Here is a 12,496-nt window from a genome sequence, read left to right as displayed (position 1 = left end):
GCTTTTAAAAAATTATTTATACATCCTGGGAGTTAAATCCCCACAGGACGGGGGCCGTGCCCCCCTCACAGCCCCGGTCGGCGCAGGGGCCGACGCTCCGCGCGCCGCCGTTCACCCCCCCCCCCCCCCCGCCCCCTCCCGCCGCGCCCCGCGGAGGCGCGCGCGCGGCAGGTGGGCCGTCCCCGCGTCAGGCGCCCCCCGCCAATGGCGGGCGGCTGCGCCCCGCCCCAGGGCGCGCCGGATTGGCCGCGCTCCTCCCTGGGGCGGTGCCGCTCCCCTCCTATGACCCCCCCCCCCCTCCTCCTCCTCCCCCTCCTTGCGCGGGGAGGCCCCGCCCCGCCCGCCGAGCTGCGCTTTAGCTGGGCGCGGACTCTTCAACAGCGGCAGTGGGAGCCGCGCCGGGCGGGCTGGAGGCGGCGGCGCCGCTGTGGAGAAGCCGGCGGGTGGAGGCAAGCGCGGGGCTTCGCGGGGCAGGCGGGGAGGCCGCCGGCCGGCCGGCCGCCGCTGCGCGCCGGGGGGGAGGGTTTGGTGCGGGGGGGAGAGCCGCGCTGAGGCGCGGTGAGGGGAAAGGGGAGGGGGGTGGGGGTGGGGGGGAACCGGGGCCGGGCGGCGGTTGGTTCCCGCGGCTGGAGCGGCGGTGGCGCCGCCGAGCGCTGGCGCGCATGCGCGAGGAGGAGACTGGGATGGGGGCGGGGTGGGGCGGGACTAACGGTCTGGGCGGGGGGCGGGGCCGAAGGGCGGGGGATGGGGCGGGGCCGTTTCCCGCCTCCGCAGCGTCCCCGTGTCGCACCCACGGGGGGTTCCCGCGTCCTCCGGCAGGGTGGGCGCGTGGTGCTGTGCTGCTCTGTTCTTTGTGGTTTTAACGTTCGGGTCAGTGGATGAGTGGAAAGCTTTAGCCCGCATTTTCACGTGTGATTTTTTTTTTTTTTTTTTGGTTTCTGTAATTCCTGGGTTAAAACTTGCGTCTAATAGTGAAGGTGAACAGATTGCCACAGATTCCTTTGCCTTCGAGTGGCCAGGACCAGGTTGGCTTCCCAGCCTACAGACCACTTACTGATAACACTGAATAGATAAAGGAGCAAAAGCTCAGATCCAGGTGCATCTCTCAGCCTGCGTTGAGATTTCCTCTGTGGTCTTGAGCAAGTCTTTTAATCGACCTTGTGCATCAGCTCCCTGGTTGCAAAATACTGAAGCGTTTCCCAAAACAAAATGTAGCGGTGGCTGGGGTACATGATACTCCTTCAGCATTGAGAAGCAAAGTAACCAATTTAAGAAAAAAAAATGAAAGTCCAGTGACCAAATTACTGTAAAGTCTGCTTTTTGTAAAGGCTAAATACTTCCTTTTCTTTTTCTGCTTAATTCAACAAAAAGGAAATATTAACAATCAAGCTGGTTAAAGCATGGTTATAATGCTAGTAGGTGTATCAACTCAGAAAGCTGGTCTGTGTGCCTTAGGACTTTTCTTCCTTATTGTTCCAGATTGTGAAATTCTGTGAATGTTTTGGGAAGTTTAAATTCCAGTCAGTGTCTAAGAGCTGAATGGATCTTGTTTAAGATCAGGTTTTATGGCCCTCTCTTCAAAGGCTGAAATTCAGAAGGATAACTGAAATGTTGATACGGAGCTTACAATGGATCTAAAAGTATTACGGCTATTTCTATTGGAGACATATGTGCAACCTACTAGCAGAGGCACCTGTCTTGTACTACAAAAAGTGTTTAAGTTTAGCATATGTTAAAAACTCTTTCAGATGTTACTTTACAAATATATAATGTTATAGACTGAACAGGAATTAGTAGCATAATAATCAACTTGGAAATAATACATGATTCTCTGTTCAGAAGCGGTTATGAACAAGGAGAAAAACAACCCTGTTCAGAGATTTTAATGAGTCATGGATTTTATCGTAAGTGAATACTAATGAGTTCCACTTGAAATATGTCCTTCTTGATGTTTTTTATGATTAAAACTGTTTGGGTGGTCTGCCTTAAATTGAGTTCTCTTGCTGTTCAAAGAGAGATCCTTTTTAGGTGTACGTGTGTTTTGTTGTGTTTTTCGGGGGGTTTTTTTCAAAGAGGAAAAATTTGTGCTTATATCTTCTGCGGAGTGCAAAACACTGAAGTTTGCAGTTTTATCTGTATAGTACTGCCTGCACAGTGAGTGCTGCTGAAAGCTGAGACTCCCCACATAATCCTGTTTGTTTTGTTTTTTTCTCCAACCTATTAATAGATCAGAATACGAAAATGCTTAAATACTCATGAGTAACTGGACTGCTTTTGAACTGAAAACAAAAGCTGCCTACTGGGTTGATTTTTTTCTTTTTTTTTTTTTTTTTCCTTTTCTTAAAGGCTAGTCCCAGGTGTGTTAAATATGGACTTGTTTACTTTTTCTTTCATACTCCTAACCAGGACATACCCAGTGGGACCAATATCTCTCTCAGTCACTGCTGCAAACTATTCTGTGAGAAAATGCAGATTATGTTATTGAGATGTTCTCTTTATTCTTGGAAATTATTACGATCCTGTAAGTTTAGTGAAAATTGGGAGAGGTAGGTAAAGTGTACCCAAGTGAGTGTCTCCCACCAGGGCAAGGCTTGAAGTCAGCTCCTGCACATTCGGCTGGGCAGCGGCGCTCGGTCCCGGCAGCACAGCTAAGGCAGCGCCGCAGCGGTGCCCGTCTGGCAGAGCACTGCTTTATTTTTATCCAGAGATTATCAGGAAGGCTGTCCAAGAGGAGCTAGGGATTATGGGGCAAACGGCACAGAGCTTTAGGAAACCAGGCTTTGTCAGTTGTGTTGTAGGCAGATCGAGCTTGCTCATGTAGCTGCTGTCTCTTCTGCAGGTTTTCTCTGAGAGGCCTTAAAGCAGCTCTTGTCAGTTTGGCATGCAGGATTCTTGAACATTCCTGCTGAGCTTAATTTTGGATGTTTCACCAGATGCTCTCTGCTGCCAGTGACTTTGCTTTGCTTTTGAAATGCCTTCTAGACAAGGAATAAACATTGGAAGTTTGCTTATCTGAAACACTGCTAATCTATGAATAAAGTGGAAACAGCTGTATTAATTTGAAGTGTTATTTGTAGGCCCCTGAATTTGAAAGCAAAAGAAAACAGTAACTGTAAAAATCTTCTCCCGTTCTCCAGGAATCTCACCATTAACAAGTTTCAGGTGTTTGGGATGAGGAAGGACAACTCAATTTACAAGGAGAGAAGGCTGGTACAGAGTAACCTTACAAACCCTCATGCAAACGGAGTTTTTTTGTCATTGAAAAGGAGAAGATCACGAAAAAGAAAACCCATGAAAAGACAAGGCAGTCCTCCCCCCCCAAACTAAAATCTCCCCAAACATTGTCTGAAGTGTTGTGTAACAAAAGTGATACTGTTATGCAAAGGGGAGCAGAGTCAAAAAGTGAAAGGACTATAAGCAAAAGCTGGGAAGGGAATGCCACCCTGTGTGAAGGCAGGTTTGTGGTTGGGTTTTGTTGTGTTTACTTTAATAGGGTGCTGCTAATTACCAACATGAAGACACTAGTTTCAGGATTTAGTCAAATTTCATTGAGGTAAGCCTGGTAGAGAAGGGTATAACGGGGAAATGCCGAGTAAGGACTAAGAGCTAAGCAGAGGTATCAGGGGAGAGTAGCGGTGGAGGAGCAGGGGTCATTGGGGGGTTAGGGACCCATAGCTGTGGTGAGAGAAGGGAGCAGGGTGCGGGTGGGGGGGGGCGCTGGGGCTGTGGTAAACTGCAATTCCCAGCTATATCCTCCTGGGTAATTAAGGCATTAGGAGAGGATAAGCATAAAGTCACTTTAAACATCAGTTGCTGTACTGTGCGTGTCTGGTGCTTGTTTGTTCCCTTCCCCGGTACTTATTTTACGTCAGCTTTTCTTTTTTACAATACTTTCTAGTCTTTCAAGTGAAGTGCATATTCAGCAGATGAAAAGCAAACTGTTTGCCAGTTTAGTGGCATTTCAGCTGTTCTGGTTTTGAAACCTCAAGTAATCCACAATGGAAAACATCCTTGAAATGGTTTACCTATGACAAAAAAGCTTTTCCCAGAATGAAAATACAGACTCTTCCTGAATACCATGTTGCAGTACTTGTCTTCCCTCCCTCTGCACTTCCCCCCCTATAAGATAACAGATTTAACTCTGGAAACTCACTTCCAGTAAGGGTGGAGTGAAATTATTTTTGCTGCTTTCTGCCAAAATGAAATAAAATGTGACAAAATGAAAATTGTACAATTCTCGTCGAGCCAAGTATTTGTACTAAAATTTGTTTTTCATTTTTTTGCAGCTGATAATTTGTTTTGCTCAATATACCAATGACTCGTGTGTGTGTGTGTGTGAACTACTTGGAGAAATGCCAGGGACTGGAGACTGGGACAGTACCAGCTTTTATAAAGTCTTTTTAATGTCACTGAAATGAGAGAAACACACCTGAAGTTTCTCATATGACTGTCTTCAGGGCAGAAACGTTGTGTGAAGTTTGCAGATTGCTGGGTAAGGGGTTAATTGAGTGATTTCTGTCTTCAAAAGCATTTTATTTATTTTTTTAGCTATATTGTAATTTAAGTGTCTTCTGTCAGGAACTCCTAATTAGCTAGTAGTTTGTCAGTGCTCTTAAGTTTAATGTGTGTGGTTCAATTTGGGGGTACTTTGATTTTTTCCCCTCTTCCCCCTAAAGAGAAGAAAAAATGTCACCCAAACTCAAAAAACCCCCATTAAAATACTTTTCTAATGGTATTCACTGCAATCTAGGAAATTTGAAGCTGTACCAGAAGGGTAGGTAGTATTTGAGGGAATACAATCAAGTTAAAACACAGCACTCTGAAAATGTTATGCTGCCAGTGTTTTGAATAGCCTCTATCATATAGGTATGAGATATACATCTCCACACTTCTTGTTTGCTTGAGCAGCAGCTCTACTGTGTGTGGACGTTTCCTGGCTTTCAGATGTAGCAATCTGTGACTGTTAAATCACTTGAGCTACTGAAGGTAGATAGCGAAGTTGGAGCAGTTACAAACTCATTGCTTAGTGTCTGTAGATACCAGGCTGACAGTGTCCTTCTGAGAGAGCTTCTTGGGGTTCCCAGGGACAGATCTAACAGGAGGACAGTAACCCCACAGAAAGTGTGGGCATCAGTTCTTTCCCCCTTACGCCATGCTAAATCACTTGGACTTATAGTTATTTGCCATATGCTGCATGGGGGGAGTGGTAGGTGTTTGAATCCATACTCCTTTGAATTTAAAAGTTCTTGTGCCTGCTAGCTCTTACAAGAGTGGAAAGACACAAAGCCATGAGTCAGCCAGATGCTGAGAGCATTGCCAAGTCACCAGAGCCTTTGCGATTAGGGACTCCAGATCCCATCAGTGCCTTTCCCTGTCCGATCCTAGTAACAGAACTCTTGCTGAATGGCTCTCCACTGGGAAGAACTTTGTGCTGAATTTCTTTGTAGTCTAAAATTATTGGCTCGTTGATAAAGGTTAAAATCCTGGGGATTTTAATATCATTTAGAATTAGCATTAGGACCACCAAACCTGATCTTTGTGGTGCTGGGTGTACAGAGATGAAAACCTCATGGTTGAAGTATATGTGGAGCAATGAGAAGTGAATAAAGCATATGGAGAGTGTTAAAGCAGTAGTAGAGAATGTGGCTCCTTATGTTTTTCTTCATGTTTTGAGGGTTAAGGAGAAAGTATCCAGACTGTACTTCTCAGCTCCTTAGGTTTCCACATCTCCCTTTAATGTAAATGTAATGTACCTTCAGCGTAAAACCTGTAGTTACAAATCAGCTAAGGCTTCAGACAGGGAGTTTGCTTTTCTTAAGATCCGTATGTGGCAGCCTCAGAATCGTTGACCCCTTATGGGATCTGTGCGTTGAAAATTGCTGAGCTAGGCAGTTGCTGTGGAGATCAAAGAAATTGAAGACATTAAAAGGAGGGCAGTGGAAACGCTGCTCAACTAGTACACTGGTTAAACAGAGTTTACCGTGGAATTACTGTGCTACACTCACTTTTGTTACTACTCTCTTACTGTTTCTGGTTTTGTCTCTAGCTTCTTAATGAGGAACTGACAGTAGCGTATCTTTCAGGATGCGGCAGGCCATGTTCAATTAAATCTTTCACTGGGTTTATTTAACCATCTCCTAAACAAAGCTGAAAGTATAGTCTAAGGCAGTGATTCCTGCCCTGTAGGCTGTGGAATAGATACAGTATGACATGGCAGCGTAGCTGCTGACCCGGAGTGGTGAATGTTAACACTGGTCTTTTGATCCCCAAATTTGGGAAGCCTTCAACTAAGCTATAGCAAGACACAGGCAAAAGGGTCTGTAAAGGAATACTGTGTCTTTACTCAAATTGTTATCAGAGAGTATTGTGTTTGTATTATGCAGGCAGTGCTTGATGAATAAAGAAAAACTGGATACAAAGGCACAGGAAAGGTTTTGTGGTTGGTTTGTTTTTGTTTTTTGTTTGTTTTGTTTTGTTTTGTTTTTAGGAAACGTTTAGAACTTAGTTCTCTTTTTTTAAAGCATTAGCCTTGATGATTGGTTTCTAAAGTGTATTTGTGAGGATATCTAATTAATTAATTATTTAAATGCTTGTTTTATACAGATTGACATTAAATATATTTCTCCCAACAGTGCCTCTGAGCATATTTCAAAGTGTTTCATCATGTGGTAGGTGTTCTGCTTTGCTGAACTTGTAATAGGTGGCTGCAGAGCTACCACTTCTATGATACTGTTGATGTTGACTCATTTAACTATTAAAAAAAACCCACTTGAATGAAAATCAAATGCAACTCAAAAAGTAACTTATCTCCAGAGCAGATTAAAATAAAATCCAGCCAGAGTTCCAGAGTGGGAATGCATAGATATGCCTCTTTGTGTATGTGCATATACATATACTTGCACACCTATTTTAAAATGCATCCTTCTAGTCACATGGCTTATGGTCATGTTTTTCAGTTTGGGCAAGATTAGATGACAGTCTTGAACATTGTGAGTCTTATTTTTCAGACTGATAGGATCAGAAATGCAATGAGGTATGAACGCTTACTCCCCTGAGAGGTAAAGGCTTTCATTGCCCGTGGAACAACCTCTCAATGAAAAAAACCAGAAAGTGTTCTTGTTTGACTTGGGAGGGAGTGTAGTCTATCTGTGTTCTTTAGATAATGTCCTTTTTTATGGAATCTTTAAATAATGTTGAAAGAATGAAATATCTGACAGAGTTGTGTTTGTACCATGTCATGAAAATGAGAAAATTTACATGGCCCATGTTATTTTCAGGTTTGCTGTAAACTACCTACCGTAGCTATAATGACACCAGCCCTCAGAGAGGCAGCAACAAAAGGTCATGGTATCCACTTGTCACCTTCTTTGTCCTCTAGAGCTATGGAGTCTGATACAGCTTTGTGCATGGAAAATTCCAGAGCAGTGGAAGAGAAGATAAAAGAGGACTCCATCGCACAGATTACTTGCTCAGTCCTGGGGTTCCCCACTGCTGAGCCCAACCTCAGGAATGATATCTTCAGTGTGCAGCGTTTTGGTTCTCCACCATCTTCCAAGCGCTATCAGTCTGTCTTGTTAATGAGTACAAATTCTGCGTTTAGCAACAAAACCGGTAAGCAAATGAAAGCGGGAGAGCCCAACTGCTCCAAGATGAGAAATTCATTACATAATGGTGCTGACACATCCTTTGGTCAAATTAGTCATTCAGAACCTGAGGAACAGGTCAAAGGGGAAGCATTTTCAGAGACCACATCTCCGAATTTGGCAGAAACGCAGAGACTTTTGGATTCAAATGCAACTGAATCCAGTAATGCAGAAGAAATGCAGCTTTTAAATGGTAGATGGTACAAGAAGAATGGTTTTTTGGGTAGGGCTTTGGAAGTCTGCGCTGAAACAATAAAAGGGGATTTATTACACCAAATTCTTCACGGGCCTTCAGAAGGGATTTTGAGCTGCACCCCGGAGGAGGTGTATGCTCGCTTACTCCAGTGTGTCACTAAGCAACAAATGGAAATCAGTCGCGCCAAAAGAACTCAGAAACGTTTACAAATGCTCCTGGCAAAGCATGTTATCAAACACTGTGATCAGCAGCTGAAATGCTTCGTGAAACACCAGCTACAAAGAATGAAGGTTTTCCATGAGCCAGCCAGATTTTTGAGCAGTAGCTCCCTCAGGTGCACTGAAGGTTGGCCAGAAAACAGTGCAGCTACTTTGGAGAGTAGTTTGAATACGGACGTACAGAACGGAGTTAGCATTGCACCAGGTGAAATCCGGGGGTTTGCACTTTCTACTGGAGGGCTGCTGTCTCGCGTGGAGAAGGATCTGGACTCTGATGCAACATGTAGCAGCTCAGATGAAGATGGTGAGGAACGGACTGTAAGAACAACTGTGGAAGCGTAAGTGTTAAATTCCTGCTAGACTCATGTGCTTCATGCTTATAAATCAAGATGGAAGGGTCTAGACCTGCAGATTCCTTCTTGTGTGAGTAACCTCACTCAATAGACAGTCCTGCTGAAATCAGCAGGACTGCCTGTGTGAGCTAGGTTTGGCAAGGGCCTGGCAGAAAGTAAGAACTTCTCCTAATTACAGCATTTAAGGAACAGTTACTTTACTAGGCTGTAGAGAGCTAGATTTTACACTGAACACTGTCACTTTGCATCACATCAGTACTGCTAATTATTCAATCCTCAGATGGTGCTGTAAATCAAATAGTGATAGCAGTGCTGTAAATTATATTTTTGGCCAGTGTGAAAGTGATTTTAATTTTATTCTGGAGTTCTTAAGAATTAGTCCATGTTAGGATCTTGGAAACCACTACGATGTGATAAAGAGTAAAAATGATAATCTGATGAAGGTGTCAAGCCATCCAGTATTTGGGGGTTGAATATTGAAAAAGTTTGGTTCTTTGAATTACAATTTTTAAAATGTTAATTTACTTAGTGAAGTTGTTCTGCTACTGTGAATGAAGGTAACAGTGGTGTTTTTATTGTTGCTGATATCTTTTTCAAGAAGGAGCAGAGGGAAATTAATATAGTTAACTGTCTTGAATTGACAGGGATCCTGTCAGTTCAAATTATTGTAGCATTGGCAATCAGTGGTGGGCAAGAGAAGCAGATAGTAAAATTGTTCCCTGATGATTGGTGGTACAGCCTCTTTTTTTCTTTTTTTATTTTTCACCCCTACCTTGCTATACTATTAACACAACCTCTGTGGTTGAGAAATTTTAGAAAGCAGTGAAGGGATGCCTGCTTTCCCCTTCCTATGGCTGGAGAGAACAGAGTATGTGTTAAGGTCTGTTAGGATGTGATAGTCAGGACAGTGATCCATGGGATAGAGCTTTGTACAAACACAGCAGCTTGGTAGGAGCTTCATGGCACCCACATTCTAGCACTTGAAGTCAGGACTGGTTTTGTGGTTGCTGATCTCTTCATATGCTCTCTGCTGTTAGGGAGTGTCTAGAAAGCATTAAGAGTGACACTGGTGTTTGAGGAAAAAGAAATATTTAAAAACCTGTATTTCTTGGTCTGTTTCTTGAAATCATAGTGTTCAGATGAAATCAGGGAAGCTTCATTGTAAATCAGAAAGAGCTGTGCCCTGTTACATGTTTATAGCTTCAGCTAGGGAAGCTTCAGTATAGCATGGTTGTATCAAATCGCTGCTGTGTTTTGTTAAACTTGGTAGGCCTGGAAAACAGAGAGGAGAAAAAGTGCAAAATAAAAACTAGTTTTCATTTCCTTTTACATGTTGTCAGTATGGTAAATACCATACTAAAGTCCAACCAAAGCCTCATGGCTTGCCAACTAGGTTAAGATCTCCTTAAATATTTCAATTTGCAAAAGAATTATTCTCCTGTTGAAATATTTTAATGAAAAAACAGCATTTTGGGCTCTTCCCCACAGAAGAGAATCTGCATTCTTCTCCTGGCTGGTATGTTTGAACTCCTGAATAATAGCCCTGCCTCTAGGATTCTTATCTTGTGATTACATGAACTGGAAAAAAAAAAACAAAAAACAAAAAACAAAAAAACCCGAACTGATGAGAAACTCTTGATTCTTGAAGGGTAGTGGATAATGTAGAACTTGGAGCACAGTTCTGTGTGAGGGTTTTCTTTTTTTACTTCTTGCCAGGGACAGTCAAGTTTCCAACTCTGCCCGCCAGTCCTTTACCTTTTATTCTTCTTGTGGCTTTTGAATTCCTTAAGTTATCTTTCCACTTAAGGCTTACTCATTTTGTTTTGTTGCACTGATGAAAAAAAAATCCACAGAGGATTATTAAGTACAAAGACACCACCTTTGGCTCAGGAAATCCCCAAGCTGCTGTTGCTGGCAGCTGAGGGAGTATTCTGGAGAAGCACTGCTCCCTCCCTGCCTGCCCTGTTGTAAGACTGTTATCTTGGCCACTGCTAAGAGGCAGGAGACTGGGTAGTTCATCTATAGTCTGACTCAGTGTAACCCTTTATTTGTGAGTTGTTTTATTTTTTTTTTTTCTTCCCTTTTTTCTGTTCTTACTGTTGAACACCAGTCACGCAGCAGCAGGGACGAGGTTAGCAAAGTACATTAGCTAAGTAAGGCCTTGCTGCATTGGCAGTGCAAGAATCACTGGAGCTTGAACTGTGCTGCTGGGCCAGCAAGCTCAGAGTTAAAGTACTGCCTAATTTAAGATGTGTGCATAGGCTGAGGCAATGCTTGAATTAACATTGCAGTGAGGACAGGCTGTCTCTTATTTGAGTTTATCATTATCTTCAGCTTGGAATGGTTTTCTTCATTTTTCCAACTTTCCTAAGATTTGTCTTTGTGGATAAAAGACTGCACTTTTTCTTCTAGGTGAAAAAGGTAAATCAGTTATTCAGGAGTGCAGCTGTTTAGATTTGCTGTTTCCTGAGCTTTACCACTTTAAGGCTCTTCGGATTGCCTTTCACCTGGACAAAAGAAACAAACAAAGTTAACATCCATTTCTATTTCTGCTAAGTGGATTTACATTCTTTGAAATGCCTTTCCTATGGAATTGACTCAGTGCTTTCCAGAAATAACATGATCATGTGGGTGAGAGACTACTCGTTTCCTCGCCTGTGACTTATTTTTCATAGTGAAGACTTTTACTGACCTGGAAGGACTCTTCCTCAATGATATTCTTCATAGTACTTAACTGTAGATGTTAGAAGGTTCTATTCATGCAGTGATGAACGGGAAAAATGTCTTGGTTTTGCCTATATCACAGTATACTGATTGCATTTGACTTGAGGGTATAATCATGCTGGTGGCTGGTCATTGTCATGACTGCGGTGCTTTCTATCCTTTTTGTGGGGGGGAGGAGGTGTCAAGCCAATGTGCAAGGAGGGAGGAACCTGCCCTTACTGTGTTTACCTGAGAACAGCCTGTTTCCCATCAGGAGGGAGAAGTTGATTCTGGCTCAAATTCTTTACGGTAGGAAAAAACCTGGAGCTATTTTTAGCATTTTGAACCTGTTCATTCTCATTATCCTGAAAAGAGTTTTGCCCAATGAGTGTTGACATAAGCTCTTCTGAGCTGTATCTCAATGCTTTGTGTCCCAAGTAAGATTGCCTTTATCCATCTATTTCAATACCTTTGTTATTTAGTTGCAAATAGCTGTTATAAGATATATAGACCATTGTTCATCCCTTGTGCATTGCATAGGTGCTGTCCTCAGGACAAGAAAGATCCTTGGTCTGCTGGTGAAGGCTATTCTTCTAGTTGACAATTCACAGTACTTATTGAACTTATGTAGTTCCTAGAGTAATTGGAAAGCCTCATCTTGTTTCAAGGGCTTAATCAAAACATATTTGGTCCTTTGAGTATTTGCTAAAAAGAAGTATGAAAAAACAGTTAGCTCTTTTCAGGAATTTTGTCATTTTGCTGCTAGTGTCAGCTCATGAATGAATGTCTTTAACCTGTCATTTTTCATCGAAAGTTTCTTAAGCAAAGCACCACATTTCCATCAGTAATTTGTAGTGTATTTAGTACAGTTCCAGCCTTTGGGTGTAGGAAATTCCTGAGACACTACACAGGGGTTATGGTAGTACTTCTTTCTGGTTTCTCAAAGGCAGATGTTAGGTGCTGTTCACTAGCTACCTGTTAGGCATTAACAACCAAATTGGATGGAGGGCCTGAGGAGAGCATCACAAAGCTGACCATGAATAATTCCTTTGGGAATTCACAACTTAACATCAACCATTTGAAATGCAATGTAGACAACATTTCACCAGCTGAGTTTACTTGGAACTTGTTTGCCTACTTTATGGTTCATGAAGATGGAAGATTATCTGTAGAAATGGTCACAGATTTCAAACACTGAATTGGGGGAGGATGTGAGCTCAAAGTTTTTTCGACAACTCAGCTCTGACGTGGGCGCTATGTATTGTATCTTTCAGGCCAACTTCACATCCTTATTCATGTAGTTTGTGTGTGTTCCTGATGTGGTTAGAAGTTCTGGTTGTTTACAGTGTACCACAAAGAGGTCTGATGCTGAGGTGCTTATTT

General features: G+C 42.9%; 1 protein-coding gene across 6 annotated transcripts in view; it reads left to right on the top strand.

Annotated features, from left to right (window-relative positions):
• The first annotated feature begins 347 nt into the window (after positions 1–347).
• Positions 348–12,496, top strand: part of KANSL1L (KAT8 regulatory NSL complex subunit 1 like) — a 66,108-nt gene continuing 53,959 nt past the window's right edge. For 5 of the 6 annotated variants that reach the window (XR_006167054.1, XM_042808466.1, XM_042808470.1 and 2 more), the window contains exons 1-2: positions 348–449; positions 7,278–8,395. Coding sequence is in view for 5 of the 6 variants with exons in the window: in XM_042808466.1 (XP_042664400.1) it covers positions 7,308–8,395 (1,088 nt within the window). In the remaining variant the exon portion in view is untranslated. The remainder of the gene's footprint in view (positions 450–7,277; positions 8,396–12,496) is intronic. The other variant, XM_042808469.1, reaches the window with a different exon arrangement.

The sequence above is a fragment of the Tyto alba genome, unplaced genomic scaffold (genome assembly GCF_018691265.1).
Source record: "Tyto alba isolate M040663 unplaced genomic scaffold, T.alba_DEE_v4.0 Super-Scaffold_7, whole genome shotgun sequence".
NCBI classification, from domain to species: domain Eukaryota; kingdom Metazoa; phylum Chordata; class Aves; order Strigiformes; family Tytonidae; genus Tyto; species Tyto alba.
The sequence above is the reverse complement of the archived record's forward strand: the minus strand, read 5'-3'. Positions and strand labels throughout refer to the sequence as shown.